The 19,653-nt window shown below is 37.5% G+C and overlaps 1 protein-coding gene across 2 annotated transcripts in view; it reads right to left on the bottom strand.

Moving 5' to 3' along the window:
- CUBN (cubilin) overlaps nucleotides 1-19,653 on the bottom strand; it is a 256,261-nt gene that overhangs the window by 205,905 nt on the left and 30,703 nt on the right. For both annotated transcript variants that reach the window (XM_070254934.1, XM_023632206.2), the window contains 7 exons: nucleotides 19,046-19,227; nucleotides 17,069-17,231; nucleotides 15,819-16,006; nucleotides 3,491-3,635; nucleotides 3,086-3,264; nucleotides 544-709; nucleotides 6-222 (listed from right to left, as the gene is read on the bottom strand). In XM_070254934.1, the coding sequence (XP_070111035.1) occupies nucleotides 6-222; nucleotides 544-709; nucleotides 3,086-3,264; nucleotides 3,491-3,635; nucleotides 15,819-16,006; nucleotides 17,069-17,231; nucleotides 19,046-19,227 (1,240 nt within the window). The remainder of the gene's footprint in view (nucleotides 1-5; nucleotides 223-543; nucleotides 710-3,085; nucleotides 3,265-3,490; nucleotides 3,636-15,818; nucleotides 16,007-17,068; nucleotides 17,232-19,045; nucleotides 19,228-19,653) is intronic.

Genomic DNA, 19,653 nt, shown 5'->3' with positions numbered 1-19,653 from the left:
CTCACCTCCCAAGAAATATCTCAGAACCAGTGTCATAAATTTCCAGATAGTCTTTTGTACAATTGTAATGAAACTCCAGATTAAATGTCCTGAATGTCAAACGAATCAGGTGGCCAGGTTGGACTAATATATGCCAGGTACAGTTGACACCATGGGGGTAGACGTTTGGATGGCCAGGACTTTGAATGGTTCCTGTTGACTCTGTATGAATTGCTCCACAAGCTGTTAAAATTAAAATAATAATAATTATCAGAATAAGTAACCAACAAGCTATCTGAAATTCAAAATAAAATAATCTGATTGTAATCTCTTAAAAGCTCAAAAAGAAAAATGGTCCTTAAATGCCGCTTAAGATAACTCAGTTCACAGACATCAATTAACTATTAACATGCACTGAATAGGAAATATATATTTTCTTTGCTTTTGAGTGTAGTTGAGAATTTTTACAGTGTAGATGAATTTTCTATAACAATTTGTTTCCATTGTTCATTTATTCTGATACAAGCCCAAGAGGCAAAGCAAGAGAAAGATTCAATCTCTTACCCAAATCTGCAGTACTGAATTTAGCCACAAAACCACGATTTTCAGTAGAAGAACTTTTCACGAACACGACATAAAGAAAATTGTACACGGATGTTATAAATGGAGATATGTCTGTGCCACAATATTTTTTATTTTCAGGAGAACCCAAAATGGAACTGCTCCCAATCTAAGTAAAAAAGATATGTTCAAATTTATTTTGTTAGATATATATTTTGGAAAACTGCTCCAAGAATAACTATTTCTTAAATGTTTTTATTAATGTAGTAAAAATCAATTTTAGAACATTTAGTCAGTCCATGCCCATTAGCAGACACTCCCCATTCTTCTCAAACCCCAGCCCCAGGAAGCCACTAACCAACTTTCTCTCTCTATAGACTGCTTTTCTGGACATTTCAAATAAATGGAATTGTACATATGTGGTCTTTGTGACTAGCTTCTTTCATTTAGCATGTTTTCAAAGTTCATCCATGTTGTAGCATGTGTCATTACATCATTCATTTTTAGTGCCACATAATATTCCACTGGATAGATATACCACATTCGTCCATTCATCAGTTGATGGATATTCAGGTTGTTTCTCCTTTTTGGCTATTAGGAATAATGATTACAGTCATGCATGAACAAATTTTTATGTGGATATACATTTTCATTTCCCTTGGGTATATACCTAGGAGTGGAACGGCTGGATCAAATCACCACTCTATGTTTAACTTTTTGAGGAACTGCCAAACATTTTCCCAAGTGGCTATACCATTTATATGCTCACCAGCAGTGTCTTTAAAAGGGTCCCAATTTCTCCACATCTTTGTCAGCACTCATTATTACCTGACTTCTTGATTACAGCCATACTACTAGATGTGAAGCAGTTTATCTCATTGTAGTTTCATTTGTATTTTCCTGATGATTAGTGATGTTGAGCATTTTTTCATGCACTTATTGGCTGTTTGCATATCTTCTCTGAAGAAATATATTTTCATATTCTTTGCCCATTTTTAAAGTTAGCTTATTTGTTTTTAATTTGGATGAAGTACAATTTTTCTATTTTTTCTTTTTTGTTTGTGCTTTTTATGTCATATTTAAGAAGGCATTGCCTAACCCAAGGTCGTAAATACTTACTCCCATGTTTTCTCCTAAGAATTTCATGGATTTAGCTCCCACATTTAGGTCTATGATCCATTTTGAGTTAATTTTTGTATACAGTGTAAGGAAGAGGTCCAGTTTCATAGTTTTGCATGTGGATATTCAGCACCATTTGTTGAAAAAACCATATTTTCCCATTGAAATTTCTTGGCAGCCTTTTCAAAAACCAATGGCCATAAAGCTATGGATTTATTTCTGGATTTTCAATTCTGCTCCATTGTTCCACATCTTTATCCTTAGTCAAATATCACACTGTCCTGATTACTGTGGCTTTGTTCTTAGTTTTCAAATTGGTAAGTGTGAGTCTTCCAATTTTGGTCTTCTTTTTCAAGAAGCGTTTGGTTATCTGGTTCCCTTGCATTTCCACATGAATTTTACAATCAGCTTGTGAATTTCTCCAAAAGGACTAGCTGGGATTTTGATGGGGATTAAATTGAATCTTTAGATAAATTTGGGGAGTATTGCCATCTTAACAACATTGTCTTCTATTCCATGAACATAAGATGGCTTTCCATTTATTTAGGTCTTCAATTTCCTTCAGTGATATTTTTATATTTCAGAGTATATGTTTTACACATCTTTTTAAAGATGTATTCCTCTATGTTTATTCTTTTTTATGTTATTTTAAATGGAATTGTTTCCTTGATCTTATTTTCAAATTGCTCATTGCTAGTGTATAAAAAAGAAATGACTTTCATATTTTGATCTTGTATCCTGCAACTTACTGAATTTATTAGTTCTAACAGTTTGGGGGGTGTGTGTGTATTTGTTATGATTTTCTATATGAAAGATCATGTTACCTGTGAATAGAGATAGTTTTACTCCTTCCTTTTCATTGGGATACATTTTATTTCCTTTCCTTGCTTAATTGCCCTAGCTGGTATTCCCAGTATAATGTAGAAGAGAAGTGGTGAGAACAGACTTCTTTGTCTTTTTACTGACCACAGGGGCAAAGAATTTAGTGTCTCATCATTAAATATGATATTACCCATGGGTTTTATATAGATGCCGTTTATCATATGAAGGAAATTCCCTTCTATTCCTAGTTTGTTGAGTATTTTTATCATGAAGAAGTGTTGAATTTTGTCAAGTGCTTTTTCAGCATCTATTGAGGTAATCATGTGGTTTTTTCCTTTATTTTATTTTATATTAACTGATGTGTGGATGTATACCAACCCTGTATTCCTAGGATAAATCCCACTTGGTCATGGTGTATAATCCTTTCTATATGCTGCTGGATTCAGCTAGCTAGTATCTTGTTGAGGATTTTTGCATCTATATTCATAAAAGATATTAGTCTGTACAAACTAGTTTTTCATGTCACTGATGTGAAGATAACATGAGATAATATTTTTAATAATATTCAACCAAAAACAAATACTCAAAGATGTTTTACTCTTACCTCAATATAATCTGTGTCACAGTGGGCAGAACTTCCAATTTCAAAGCTAGTGAAGTTGAGAAGAACTACTTGGCTCTGGGGTTGGTGGATGGTCCACCTACAGATCTTTTCTCCTGGATACACGTTAGGATAAAAGGGTGAGCGAATGACCCCTTCTCCAGTCAATTCCCCTCCACAAGCTGTAAATATGAAAAATGATAGTAGTGTTTGCCCAGAAATAAAAGATTCTTGCCCTCAATTTTATTGCAAAATCTAACTTTAGAAGGATAAATTGGAATGTGATCTTGCTATTAGAATTATTTCCTTGCCAATGGAGGACAGAAAATGACTAAATTACCTCAAGAAATTAAAAGGTTACAATCAGGCAAATTAGACATTTAAAAATTAAGGCCTAAGTTTTCTTACCGACTTGATAAAGAGCTCTGAAACTGGCTCTTACAACAGAAGCATCTATTTTAAGCCTAATCCAGATACTACTAGCAATAGATTTAATGTGAGAGAAGGTTTCATTGCCACAGACTTTTCCAAGTAAGGTTTCATCTTCTCGAACCTAAACAGAGGAATAAAATAAATCTTTAATCCTAATCAACAAAAGCACATCCGCAACGATAGCAATATTTGGAGATGAGGAAATGGCAGATTCAAAATGAGTTACAATTTAATTTGGGTTACGTATTTATATTATATTTGAAAGTAGTCAGTGGATCATTTGTAGCACAGTGAAATAACACTAAAAACTGACAAAATCTTGAGTCGAAAAATATCCAAAAGCATAAGAATTTTTTAAATGTTCTCCTAATAATTTCTACAATGTCAAAGAGGAAATAAATTTACCGTTTTGGACTATTTAGAAAACAGCCAAATATGAGAACACAACATCAAAGTACACAAGTTTCAGCCAAATCTGTAATCAGAGGAAGTCATAGACTAAACTGTTTTCATTATTGAAAGAAAGACAGACAGAAAAGTAGAAGAAAGAAAGAGAGAGAGAATAAAGGAGTCAACCTGAAAAATTGGAAAAAGGATTAAAATGAGGAATAATACAGTAAAAATAAAAGAAAACCTTACAAACAAATACAAAAGAAATTAGAATTTATGAATATATTCAGGGACTGTTTCTTAAAGGAGGTTATAAAATCGGGGGGCCAACACACTTTAACTATACTCAGTTAGTTGTCTGTTTGCGAAAGTAGTTAGATAGCACATTACTAACCCCCACGCTGTAGGTAACATCTCTGATACTTGGGTTGCCTTGGTAACGGGTGCTTACATTTTTCAGGAACTGACAGCGGACTCCTTGTCCAGTTCAGGCCAGTTAAGACCACTGACTCATCACCCGGGCCTGAGTGAATGCCTGACAGGTGACCCTTTGAGGTTAGGGAGCCGAAAACTCCACCCTCAGATCATGCTAATGCCACCATTTTGTGGACATGCATCCTATGAAGAACCATGAAGCTTGACTACGCCTGCACAGATCACCAGCTACCTCACTTTTCCCCACCTCCAATCTTCTATTCCCACACTTCAGACCACCCTGCTCCTCTATCCTATAAAAATCCCTAATCCCCACTTTAGGGGAGGCAGATCTGAGACTGATTCTCCCGTCTTTTCACTTGGCTGCCTTGTGAATAAACCATTTCTCTGCTGCAAACCTGTCATCTTGGTAATCGGCACACTGTGTGGCAGGCAAAATGAGCGGATCGGTAACAGTTAGGGGATGGAGATATAAAAGACATAACTTTGGCAATAAAGAAAAAAGAAAATAAACAAATACACAAAATTAAAAATGACAAATACTGAGGACTCTGTTTAATGTCATAATTCTATGCACAACTCTACTCTAATATAGTTGAATGTTTAAAATGGTTATTTCTAGAAAAAATATAAATTACTTAAATTATCTCAAGGGGAAGAAATATAAAATCTGAATAGACAATAAGCTATGGGTAAAACTTAAAACATTATCAAATAATTGCTTTCCCCAAAAAAATTCCCAAAAGATGCTCTACCTGGTAAGTTATTTTAAACTTTGAAGGAACAGATAATTCCCATATATAATTTGTCCTAAGGCACCCTCAGACATAAACAATTCCCAACTAGTTTTTCTCAGCACCATCCTACCAAATCCCAACACAGATAATACAAATGAAAACTATGAATTAATCTCATCTATTAATATAGATACAAAAATCCTAATCACAGTTCTAGAAAATGAATTCACTCCTTTGTTAGGTTTATATATGAAATCAAATATGAGAATAAAGGTAATGCTCGAATTGTTTGAAATTACAAATTATCAATTAAGCTCATCAATAAATCCAATAAGATAAACCATACATCTCCATAGATGTCCAAAAGTTTGTTAACATTCCTATTTATTGGAAGCAAAACTCTTAGAAAGTTAGAAGCAAAAGAAAATTTCCAGCATAGGATAAAGACCACCTGTTTTAAATCAGTGATCAATATCTTACAGTGTATTGGCCATGAGCACAATCTATGGAGTCGTATAGACCTGGGTTTAATTCCTACCTCTGTCACTTACAAACCTCCTTTAATAACCTTGAACAAGTTACTAAGTATAGGACTAGCTCAAGAGTTCTGGAATTAAATAGATAAGACAATAGTATGAATTCCTTAGCAAAATGCCTAGTAATAGAAAATGGGGACTAAAGAATAGCCATTGTTATTCTTGATGACATTTTTGATGTTGAAACACTAGAGGTTTCTCACCAAGATCAGGAATTATTCCATAGATATACTACTATTCCTGTAACATAGAATTATTTTGGAAGATCTAGCCACCCAAATGTTAAGCCATTCCTTCAGCTAACATTATCAACAAATGCCAGGGCCTGTGCCAGTGATAATGCTGTGAAAGACAGTCACTACTCACAAAGGACTTACGTTAAGCAAGCACATTTTTTTTTTCTTGCTGAGGAAGATTAGCCCTGAGCTAACATCTGTGCCTATCTTCTTCCACTTCATATGTGGGATGGTGCTACATCATGGCTTACAAGTAGTGTAGGTCCACGTCCGGGATCTGAAGTCATGAACCCAGGCTGCCGAAGTGGAAAGTACCAAACCAGACCACTACACCACAGGGCTGGCCCCAAGCAAGCATATTTTTTTAAAAGCATGAGTGTCCTGTTTGGGAAAGTGCAGGATTCTGTATTATTACTTAACACAACCGTTCTCAGTAGGCACCACAATTAGGCATTTTGGAAATCTGTGAAGGCACTTTTGGTTTTTGTTTTAATTATTCACCCAATGGTGGTGGGGCGCTCTTGGCACTTAGTGGCTGGGGACTAAAGATGCTAAACACCCTGAAATGTGAGAGAGGGTCACACACAAGAATTATCCTATGTTCCGTGTGACCTTTGTAAAAGTGACAGTGCTGTTACTAAATGTAGAAGTTAGCTGTATTTTACCTACTAAACACAAAACTTTTTTCCCCAATTTTAACACACACTGGAATTTCCAGGATTACAAGTAGAGTGTAAATTGAAAGAAGTTCTTTTTTTCCTCCTGGAAATCTGCCAACAGTTGGTCACCATTTCAGAAAATTCATCACCAACCTACACAGCCTTGTCAGCCTGTGTTTGTGCTGTGGCATCCACAGTGATTCAGGGAGCAAACGAATTACTACTTCATTCTGTCTCCAAGCGCAGCTTCCCAGGCTTTTAACGTATTGAAATAAATACATATATATTTTTTACTTTGCTTTATTTCTTCTAAATCTTATGCTTATAACTTTATATATTTCTTCTTTTTTTGTTTGTTTGAAGAAGATTAGCCCTGAGCTAACCACCAATCCTCCTCTTTTTGGTGAGGAAGACTGGCCCTGAGCTAACATCTGTGCCCATCTTCCTCTACTTTATATGTGGGGCACTTGCCACAGGATGGCTTGATAAGCAGTGCGTAGGTCCGCACCCAGGATCCGAACTGGTGAACCCCAGGCTGCCAAAGCGGAACACGCAAACTTAACCACTGTACCACCGGGCCGGCCCCTAACTTTATATTTTTTAATGTAATGTGTGTAGTGAGGGTATGTCATCTATGAATTTCATTGCAGAATAGTGAAAGGGTGATATAAAAAGGTCTTAAAGTATAGAGAATCATTGACTTAACCAAAAACTCTGAACTCATCCAGGGGATTATGGAATATTTCTCAGTGGAAATAACCTTTAAGCTGAACTTGAAAGGTTATCCAGACCAAAGAGAACAGGCAGTAAAAGGAAAATTTTGAAAGTATGACAAAGCTGGTGGGGATATGGTAGCACTGTTACTCCCATCCATATCTGATGGAAGGATAAATTTCTGGGAAATAATTTGACAATATGTATGTATCAGGAGTCTTCAAAATGTTCATAGTTTTGGACCCAGTAACTCCATTTTGAACATTCTAACATAAGGAAATCATTTGAGATACAGGCATAGACACACAAGGATCCACATTAAATTATGTTCTATAATAACGAGAATTGAAAATATTCCAAATGTCTAATAATAGGAGGGTGACTAAATTATGGTACAGCCATATGATGAGTCTTACACAGACATGAAAATCACATGCCTCTCCCCTGACTCATACCAAGCTAGTTCCTTTCTAGGAGCTGTAACACAAATTTCACATACTGTAAAGCTATGCTAAAGATCGCTCTAAATGAACAGCAAATTTCTGAGGAAAGACTGTATCGCCTTCAGCATCTAACATAGAACTTTGCAAAGAGCTATTTAACAAATGCCTGTGGATTCGTTAACTGTAAGGCGTGGTATGATGGTTCCATTGTTGTTAGAGATGCAGACATAGACTGCAATTCTTGGAAACCATAAAGTATAAAACACAGTAAGATATCTTCCTGCTCTCTAATCCTCCAGGGCTCCATTCGCTCCTGCTAAGATCGGAGGCTCTCTTTTCCATTTTGCCCATTAGAAGATGACAAGAAGGAAGAAAAACAGCCAAATAGCATCAGAGCAAACTAAGTGAGGCGTTCCCCTGGGCCTCACTAATGAAATTCAAGGACTTTAGCAAGGAGAAAGCAGCTGCAGTCCAAATGTTTTAAGAGGAACTTACAGGGCTCAAGGGCCCTAAACCTAGAAGGTACGATTGATTTTGGCTGTGTTCCTCTCTCTGTGGAAATGAAACCTTATTAATTCTGAAAGCCTATATTCTCCCTGGATCTCAGACATGGCAATACCTTAACCATAACGTATTTGAAAGAGAGTTTCAACTAAAATTCATCAAATGCTCTAAAGCGATCCATATACTGCTGCAGCACATCCTGCATTCAACATTCGAGGACTTGTGATTTAGCACCCTCTTCTCCCACTCCAAGAAAAATCTCCTTCCTTTGTGCTCCTGCACTGAGATAGATTGTATTACTTTTCCTAATTATTCATGTCCCTCCTTATAAGAGGGCTGAAAGTCTCTGCTCATTGCCATGTGACTTGCAATGCCTCCCCGTGCAGAATTAATACCTACCCTTCCCAGTGACTGTGGGCTTGGCCTATGTCCTGTTGCTTCGCCCAGCAGAAAGTGAGCAGAAGTGAGGTACCAATTTCCAAGCATAAGTTTTGGGAGTCACTGTGTGATTCAACCATCTTTCACTTTCCCCTCTCACAAGCCCAAGAGCCTGGGTTCCAGGCAGAGATGGGACAAGGAACAGAGCAGCAGAGCTGCCACTGACCCAAAACCAACATGTTAACATGAGCAAGGAATCAACGTACTTGTTGTAAGCCACAGAAACTTTTTGTTACTGTTTTTGATTTGTTTTATTGTTATTGCAGCAATAACTTAGAGAAAAATGACTCGCATTTGAACCTGGTTTGTATTAAGAAAGCGCTTTTTTTTCAAAGTTGGGTGAAGCCATGCCATGGTCACCTATAGAGGTGTCGCTCCAAATTCATTCTTTATAGTGGATCACATTTGCAAAGAAATGATAAGGACCACTTCAAAATTTTAATGTTCTGTGGACCAGGCCCAGATTTTTCTTTGATTGCCTTATTCATCCAGCAAACACTGATTGTTTCAGGCCCAGAGACCCAATATATAACCTGTGATCCACAATTTTTGGCCAATGGAATAGCCCAAATGGCTTCTGACTTTTACATTCATCAGATTGAACAAGTTCCCGAAGAGAAACTACTCATAAAAAATGAAAAATAAACAAACAGAGTTCTTATAAAGAAACTATTTCCTGTAGAGAGAGCTAAAATTAACTGGGCTGAAAAACACAGTTTATATGAAATTTTCAGTGTGAGATCTAGAGCCCAGTGAGAAGCAAGCTTTAACATCTGGAACAGATCAGGTCCTACAGCCACATCTTAATACGTGTGCTCATTTGTTTGTATCTGCTGTGTATCCAGATTTGTTTTGTATAATGATTTCAAAACTCTATTTAAGTATTACATTTTAATTCAAAGCAAACCAAATATGCCGGCACTTAGGCTTGGTCCAGCCAAGAGCTGAAAATAGGACCCGATCACACAGCAGTGTTTCACATGAGGCTTCTTGCGATGTGAACTTCAGGTTGAAATGCCCCTTAAGTAAGTGAAGACGTGATCCTGGAGACCAGCCTGGGTTAATCGGGGCACATAGGAGGGGGATGTGGCCTCACTCAAAAGGAGAGAATAAAGAGTGAGGGATAAGAGATGAGCGAAGCCACACAGGGACTAAAAATTTTCTGAGGTTATTAGCCTTCATTACTCATTATGATGTTTCATGATTTCATAGTTAAAATTTTAAAGCTTTTTATGCCCCATAAAACAGTGTCCCTTCTAATATCTCTATCAATAGAGTAATCCTTGATATCTCTAGCTATCCTTCACCTGATGTTTTTAAAATCTGCTTTTCTAAAATCAGGAATGTTTGTCTAGTATTACCTAGAAGTGTGTTCCCACGTGATTGCAAACTCCAGTGTGTCACCTTCTGCTCCCATCTCTTCTCCTCCCCATCATCATCATCAGAGCCATCATCGTGTTAACTGTTAGTAATCATTCACTGGTGTGCCAGGCGCTATGCTAAGAACAGTCTAATTGTTTCCCGTTTTGTTTAGCAAAGCTAAGTTATCTACCTCCATCTACAAAGTCCTACAAGATCCAGCTCCTGCCTAACTCTTGTTTGTCTCCTCCCCTCTTTTGTGATTCCAGCCACACTAGTCTATTTCCATATCTTCAAGTGTTTTCTCGATTTGGTCTCTAGGCTATGTTGGCCCCTCTACCTTGAATCTTCCTTCTCTTTGCATTGCTTGTTCCTGCTCATCTTCAGACTCAAAATGTGACATCCTTAGGGAAGCTATCTCTGACCATTCAACTAACGGCATCAGCCATTATTTTCTCTCATAGGACTGTTTCTGTCTTTCACGATACTCTTCCCAACTTGAAATTATGTAGATGTGTGCTTACTTGTTTAATATCTGTCTATTTTACACACCCATCCCCTAGCACAGAGCCTGGCATCTAAGTTGTTTGATAAATATTTGGAAAAAGAATAGATAAATGAATGAATGACCTCTTTTAGCCCTTCTGAGAAGATTAGTATTACTATTCCTATTACAGATGAGGAAACTGAGGCTGACTGATATTAAATATCGTGCCTTTAGTAAAACAGAGAGTTGAAGGCCTTTATCATGTTTGCACGCAATATTGTTTTCATGTCCGTCAGAGAGTACTGGCCTCCCTCTCCATTTGCCCTAATAGTCTGTAGTGTTCTTAACTGATGCCCCTTCCATAGTGTCTTCTCACTCACTGTTCTCCATCTCACTTGTTCCATTGGTTTTGTGGTCTCCATGGGAGCACGCAACTCCTTCACATACAGGAAGGACCTACTTATACAACCTCTGGCAACTCCAAAACTAGGTGCTTCTACTGTCTCAGTCTTTTTCCTGGCTCCCACTATGCCAACCTATAGAATAATTTCACCTGAGCAATGGTATATTTTATCACTTCATTACAAAGCACCAGGATGGCCAAGTAATTGTGCAAAAACTGTATTGAGCACAACAGAGCTAAGAAACTAACCAAATGTTTCTAGTCTCTGCCAAACCCCAAAGCCAATATGCTAAAGAGTGCAAACTATTGAGCAGCTCCCCATTTCCTTTGTTTTCTGCCATCTCTGGAGAACTATTTCTCTGAACTAAAATTAATTTCAACATGCGCTTAACTGGAAAACAATATGCCTCAGCCTACTGTGGTGCATTTGCTCGCTGCTGTTACATTCCAGCTTCAATTGTCACAGGTCTTATTCCTTCTCTGCGATTTGGGTTTATACCTTTAAGAATTACTGTGTGAATCACAGCCATGAGACTCTGACCAGCATGTCCCCTTGGGGTAAGAAGTAGGCGCAGTCAGACCAAAAGTCAAAGCCCTATCCCAGGCTGGAGCTGAATAGCTTCAATGCCTAATACAGAGCAAAAGGAAGTCCTTTGTGAATTTGAATTCATCTAAAGACATGTGGAGAAGTGGGAATGCTGGGCAGGGCCAGCTGGGAGTGGTGGGGGTGGGGAATACAGGGAGGGAGAAAGGGAGGAAATGATAAAAGTTCCAGAGGGAACCCAGATCTTCAGGGTTCCAGCTTATTGTATTCTCCCACTCTCCCAATTTTTTGGTTCTTTCTTTAAAATCTTAAAGATTTTATCTGGAATTTGAGTTTCATCAGGTATCCCGCGTTTTGATATACCTCATTTTCTCTTTGTGATTTTTTACATTGTCTTTCATTTCATTCTCTATTTCCTTCCTTAATCCAGTAATTACGTAGGAGAGAGTTTATAGGTTTCCAAGTGGTTGGGCATTTTAAACTTTTTCTTCAATAATTTCTAGTTGCACTGCATTGTAAAGAGATATGTGTACAATTTCTGCTTTGTGAATTTACTGGGATTGGTAAGAGGTCTAAAATATGATTAATTTGTCATTCCATGACACTTATAGAATAGGTATACATTCCCTAGATTTCAGAAACCAAATTTAATGTAACTTACTTCTCCCTCTTATTAATTATAGTCTTCAGTTTTCCTATGCCATTGATTTTTGTTTGCTTTCCACTTCTGAGAAGGAACAGCTTCCCCACCAGCCCTCCTGTTTCCCCAGAAGGCACTACTCCTTCCCCTCCGCTTATCAGTCTCATAGTGTTGGCTTTCCACTGCCCCAAAGGCTGGGGGAGAGAGGACACAGAGGATTCGGAGCCGGTCAAGGAGATTTGGTGGGGTGAACAGTTCTATTCATTTCCTTCCACATCCCATTTCGAGCTCTGGCCTTAGCATTACAAAGGCTTCTGAAATAATTATTCAGCCTACTACTTGCATTCTCTGGGATTAAAAATTAAACTTTCATTACTAGCTTATGTGTCCTTCACTCAGAGTCGAGAAGGCTTAAATCACTTATGAAATATTAATGAGAGGTGCTGCTTTTTATTCTGAAAAGAAGCTTCTGTCACATTCATTCAACTTTTCTATAGAATTTAAAAGCTCTCTCAGAAAAAAACAGATGAACTAACAGTTGATCTGTTCTTGCTATACTCATTCTTTTGCTACCAGTCACATCACATCACCCATGGGCAACGTGTGTTTGTAGAAATAGAAAGTTTAGTTGAGAGAGATCTATAAATCTAAGAATTAATATATAAATGTATGCTTCCCGTTAAAAAAAAAAAAAGGAAAATAAAGATATGCTACACTGGTTCTGGGCAATACCACATTTATTATCTTTTGTAGTTAAAATTTATTCTCAAATAAATGTCTACGGAGCTCTCTTTCAAAACCACACTGTACATAAAAGAGATCCATCAGGCAATGGTATCTTAATCTTCATTTAAAGGATATATTCACACGGCAACAAGGCATCCGGACCCACATAATGAAGAGATCGGGGATTCCTAGGAGTGCAGCCATTCCCACTCAAAAGAAAATTCCCTATTGTCATTCTCCCACATCTCTTTAGAATTCCCTCTCTGTTCACTCTTTCCAAAATTTTGGGTTGTCTTCTCTTATAAATTGAGTCAGTAAATGGCAAAGTCATCTCCCCTCCAAAACATTAATGTATCTGAAATATTATCACTGGGTTATTTTTTTTTATTCCTTTGTCTAAACATTTCACTTTTTAGGTATACCTTTTAAAAATGAAACCACCATTTTGGGGAGTAATATATTGAGTCATAACAATGTCATTTGAATTTGATTCCAGTATCACTTTCTTTCATGCCCACTGTCTAAAGGACATAAAAAGTAAGTGTAATTTTTAAAACATGGGCTTACTTCATAAATTTTCCCAATAGATAGATATGATTTAATGGCAAGAACGTTAATCTGATCAATATACATCTATCTAGAATCCTATGTAGGTACATCTAAATCCTATTCTGAGTTTGACCTTTGTGACCTCAATTTCCTCATTTGTAGAATTAAGGATCTAGATTAGATGACCTCTGAGGCCACTGCTGGTGCTAAAATTCTACAAAGCAATTGGTTGTATTCCTTTAGGATCGTCAAAGATATAACAGGGAAGTCTGTTTTTTCCATGGAGGGAAATTTGATAAAGACTCTGTGGGTGTATGTGCACATCAGAATGTTGATACTTCAATGGCCAGCCATGAAGGGGTCTCATCGTCTGTCTCTGAACTGATAAGTTCAAAGCAGGAGTTAGCCTGGGAAAACCTTGCATTTATAGAATGTTTTTAATTCTTCAAGTTTTTTTTTATGATTCATTTCCTTGATTTATCATTGCAAAGGTTGGAGGAATAGGTAAGGCATCTTTTGGAAGTAGGAACTGAAGCATCAGATAAAGAATTGCCCAAGATTATATAGTCACCAAATGACTGAACTAGAATGAGAACTTACATGAATTGACTCTAATCCCATTCTGGCTACAAAATATTCTGCCATTCTGTTTTTCAAAGTTAAATCTTTCAATGCTAGTTTTATGAATTTTTTTTTCTGATAATTTTTCAGAACAATTCAGCAGAGTTCACGTAACTCTTTATTGAAGTTCAATTAGCGTGTACTGCAAAGCCACAGAGGACAGGTCATTCCAGATGCTCTGATGGGCATTAGAGCCACCATAAAGAATCCGTTAGAAAGGTACTCAGATTTCCCTGAAAATTAAAGTTACGTTTTTGCCTATCTGAGAAGAGTATCATGCCCGGTTCCATGTTACAGTCCTGTGACCAGGAAGCCAGGTATGGAATTGGGAAATTCACGAGAGCTTCCTCTTTAGGGAAGGTGAGCCAGCTCTGGTCGTCGTAGCTACACTATTGCATTTCTGTTCTTATCAGAGAACAGTAGAACTGGAACTACTACATTCAGTTCCCAGCTCCACCGGTCCCCAGGCAAGTAACCACGGCAAGTGACAATTTCTCTGGGCTCCAGTTTCCTAATATTGAAATAGGAATAATAATGGTTGGGGTGAAGGTTCAATGAGTTACCTTATGTAAAGCAGGTACTCTATCCCAACAGGCTATGAGGAGACAGTAAGCATCCTATGCATTTATTATCGGATTTTAAAGTCTTAGACTAGCACCCTCACTACACAGTAAACACTCTCTATGTGTGAGCTATTTTTACTATTCTCAAAGTAAAAATACAGATGTTGGAAATTTAATTTTTATTTACATAAAAATATCTAATATTGCTGCATAGTGTAAAACTGACGTATTTTATAAGAGACTTTAGAAAACACAAACTGAGTGAATATACACATTCACCTCACCATCTGAGATATGGATTAAAAAAGATTTTGCTGTGGTGCCATGGTCAATGCCTTTCTTCATTTTTCAGCTAAGTCCAGATCTTATGCTAAAATTTTATGCTTACTCTCTCCACATGCGACAGAGGGAAGAGGGCAAAAGGCTACATAGGTTTTTCCTGGAAAAACAAATTGGTCTAATTTACATGAGCAAACAAAATTGACAATGCCTCTCTGAGTTTATATACAATGATTGCGCCCCACAAAAAGGGTTTTGTTTCTCTTGCTCAACACTTTAATTTGTGGCTTGGCTAATCACTAAGCAAAAATAATACCAGACCAGGCAAACAAAAGTGGCTTTTTTGTTTCAGATATTCTTATTACAACCATTACACACACTTAAATCAGAGTTGAAGTTTTCTGAAGTTGAGCAAGCAGAACCAATGAAGGAAAAAAAAACCTAAACTCTAAAACAAGAATTATCCAGTGCTTTAACTTAACTCTCTGCCACTGACTAGCTAGCTCACCTGGGCAAATCCTTTTACTTCTCTAGGTTGAGTTCCCTCACAAATAAAATTGTCCAGGACAAGCTCGGAAATCCATATCCTATTAGTCAATCCTACTAGCCCTACGTATTTCCATTCTCCTTGATGATTAGGGCTCAGTTTCATAGCTTGTAATCTAGCATTATTACGAGCTTCTAGTCTCAGCTTTCATTTTCGTCCTTTGCTGTTCCATGAACAATCTCCTGTTCCACCATCTGTAGATCTATTTTTTGGCAAATTCTCTCCTACTCTTTGGAACAGTTGTTCTCAGACTCTAGCTTGCATCAGGATCACCTGGGGAGAGGGGAGTCTGTTAAAACACTAATTGCCGAGCCTACTCCTAGAGGTTCTGATTCAGCAGGTGTGGGGTAGGGTACAGAATTGCATTTCTAACATCCAAATCATCGAGGTGATCTGGATGCTTCTGGCACAACAACCATTTGAAGACCACTGCTCTACAGAGTATAAAAATGTTGATAAACATCATCTAAGGGCCACTGAGTAGTAAAAGTTACCTCAATGTAACTCTGAGAACAGCCACTCTGGCCTTCCAGCTCCACATGAGTGAAGTTGACCTGTATTTGTTCTCCCAGGGGCTGCTTTATAATATAGACGCATTGTCTGTTGCGAGTGAAAGGTCCAGACAAGTCAGCAGAGAGAAGACCCTCTGCATCTGTGTAGTTCCCTCCACAAGGCAGATCCGCTAAAGAGAACAGGGAAGAGAAGGCAAAGGTCAAGTGGATGGCCATTCCTCTGGCTCCCAGGCATTAAACACAGTTTTTAAAAATTCACTCACACCCGCATACACACACAGACACAATCATACACCCACTTTATTCACCCCGTATAGGATTGTACCTCTAATTATAAGATTTTCAGTTTGATGCGTATTTGTGGGACATCCACGTAGTGACTAAAGGAATAGATGTAGAGGTGTGTGATCTAACTTCCAATCTAACATCCTCTCCTATAAATTGCTTTTTAAAGACACGTATGCTCTCCTTCAGTCCAAAAAGATTCGAGGCAGTTCATAAAATGCACATAAAATAAAATATATAACTAGAAAAATGAATCAGATTAAAGGACTAATGAATACAGAATCGCAAGATGTGGTCAGGGGACAGTTGATATGCACAGAAAACAGGTGTGGACTACACAAATGACAGAAGGTCAGCTGCGGATTCAGCCAGAAGCCAAAGTAACTGGAGAAAGGGGACCAGCGAAAAGATGTTCATTGTTATTCTTCATGATATCGAGACATAAAAGGTGTTTTTCCTGTTAATTCTCATCATGACACGATGATGTAATGTTAAGAAAAAAATCCTTTACAGGCCTAACATAAAAATTATGGAGCATTTCATTGTTTTTTGTTAGTTTGTTTTAAAGTATCAGTGCAAGTTAAAGGCATAATAGCTGTAAAATCTGATATATCTCAAGATAGATTGCATTTCTCTCATGAACAACATCTCTCACAACAAAACATTGGATAATCACTAGGGAACTGATGTCTGAATTATTTACTTTTAGATGCATCACACATATCTACCATAGCATAATTTAGGGATCAAGGGGTATTGTAGCATTAATAATAGAACATTGGGAAGATAGAGAAAAAATCTGGAGCCATGAGAGAAACATTTATAAAGACATGTTATTAGTCTAAGTCAGTCAATCATCTGCAGCCTCACATTAAAATGTAAAACAGCTATAAGCATGGCACTACCCTTCACATCCATATTCAGCTCTCAATTATCAAGTTACTTACAAGGCGATGTTAAGTAGGTGATATGAAAGCCTTGGTCATTAATCTGGTTGTCAGAATGGAAATGAACTCTGGCAAAGGGCCCTGTGGTCTGCAGTGGTGGGACAGAGAATGTGGTGCAGAATTTCCCAAGAACGGGGTCCTGATACAAAGGACCATCTCGAATCTAAAACAAAAGAATGAACCATTAAGCTCGAAGTGGTCAGATTTTAACAAACTCAGTTCCTTTTGAACATTAACTTCAGAAAACTCATCATTTAAAAGTGTGGCTCTGGGAGGTTTTCGTATCACGTCCACATCTAACACACATTTGGGGTTCAGTAAAGGGAACCGCCTTCTCCCATCATCCCTGATGCCTTATCCTCTGTCTGAGTTGTGATTCCCAGGCTAAATGTATGCTTTGAATGTTTCTCATGAATTTTTCTCAATGTTTTCTTTCCAAGTTTCCCCCTCCCCTACCCCGCAAGATGTTTGTTTTGAAATAATGAATTTCTAGTGATCCAGGAGAAGAAAATGAATATATGCAAAGAGAGAAGAAGAAGGAATGCCAGCAATGCCAACTGATTCACAACTTGGTCTAGGTATTCAGAGGATCAGAGGTGAAAAATGAGGTGAAGTCAGGTTAGATGCAACATAAAGACAGTTTAATGATTTTAAAAAGTGCAACTTTAATAGTAACTAAGTACTGAAATAATGATGATATGACCTTAGAAATTCTCTTTAGTTGTTCACTTCTAATCTGTTAAATAATCATGCAACCTCGTCATAATTCTGTTGTAACCGTGAATTCTGTGCTATATAGAACACCAAGCCATCAAGGAACTAAATGATATTTTAATATGACCAACGTTGTCTACTCAAATTAGTTTTTCTATTGGCAGCAAAACTTTAAGGCAGCATTACTTTATTCCTATATTGAGCTAGTCCCTGAAATATTGTTGAGAAATGAGAGGCATTTCAGTATTATCAGAATGATTGATACTTTCTATTATACGTGTAGGCCGGAACTAATCTGTAGAAATGAAAAAAATGCCTCTAATTTTAATTTGATGGAATTTATTGAAATTAATTTCAAGAAAATTCACTTTAATGTCAACATGTAAAAAATTTTCCTGCCAAAATTTTCCAGGGAGAGGTAGATCTTCAGTCGTTCCCAAAGGTTTCAAGTCCATTACAAGTGCTTAATTACTAATGACTTTAACTTGTGAAGTCCCTGTTTGACAGCCGCACCCTCATCCTTTACGAATAATTCCACAGGACTGTGTTCTTCCCTAATGGACTTGGAAAAGCATATTGTCTTTTATCACTACTGCAAGGTGTACTGAGATTTATGGTGATAAGACAGGAGCAACATAAGAACTCAATCTTCTCAATGATTTTTTCAGTCTACAAACGGAGCACAACGTGGTATACCTATATGCTTATGGTATTAAATATACAGCCTTTTTTCCTCTTCCATACTTTGATCTTTTACTAATGGTAAGTAGAAGGGACACAGGTTGACTCCTCTCCTCCCAGTGATTATTATCAATATATTCCAGGGAGCCTCACCCTTCAGCAATCCATTTCAACACAATCGCTATTAAGTTATTTTTCTTCATGGAACACTATAAGGCAACTTGTGAAACACCTTATTAATTTACCCCAGAGAACTGAAGGTTTGAATCTGCATTGGAGAAGATAGCTGTTATTGACTGTTTATTTCATTAATTCCACTATTCCCATGGTAGGGGACTAGGCTGACAGGAAATGACAGGGGAAGGCAAGGCAGTCTGTTTCCCAGATTCAAATGGAACCCAGAAGAAGCAAGAGCTGGCATGATTAAGAACAGGAAGACAGAGAGGCTTAGACACTGGCTGCCCATTGAAGAATACATGCAACATGTGCTAAAAAATTGTGGTCATCTTTGTGCATCACCAACCATAGTTCCCTGAGTCCTAATCATTTTGGGGTAAGTTCTATCTGAATACAATTGTATACCTCAAGATAATCTTTGCTGCAATCTTCATGGTGCTCCAGACTCAGGGTCCCAAAAGTAAATGTTATCAGGAGGTCAGGACTGGTTATAACTTTCCAGACACAATCTCTTCCGGGGGGATAGTTTCCAGGATATCCCGGAGACGTAAGAGAACCGTAAGTACCAGTCAGTACACCTCCACACTCTAAAATAAGAGGAAAAAATAAATTTACCTTTGTACACAAGTTATAGTTTATGTAGAATTATTACAGCCTTTACTGTAAGAAGACAAGCTTCATTTAAATAACTATGTGCAGTTTGGGACACTCTCATAAATTAAACAAGACTTTCAGCTTTCCGATTTGATAAAATTATAAATCAAGGAGTACCAGTTGATAAATAAATGAATCACCACGCATTGAGCTCTGTGCTTATCAGGCGTCACATAGAGATGTGATTCAAAATACGGTGCTGAACTGTCCGAGGGATGACTAACGGGATGATAGTCATTTTTTTCACTTTCAGAGAGATTAATTTCTGTATATTATCTCAAAAAATTCTGGAACTTCTGTCAGCCCCTAGGTCTTTCAACAAACCAGGTCATTTATACATTAGAAAAGTTAATCGCTAC

This window comes from Equus caballus, chromosome 29 (assembly GCF_041296265.1).
Source record: "Equus caballus isolate H_3958 breed thoroughbred chromosome 29, TB-T2T, whole genome shotgun sequence".
NCBI classification, from domain to species: Eukaryota; Metazoa; Chordata; class Mammalia; order Perissodactyla; family Equidae; genus Equus; species Equus caballus.
Note: the sequence above shows the minus strand (reverse complement) of the source record. Positions and strands in the feature narration are given on the sequence as shown.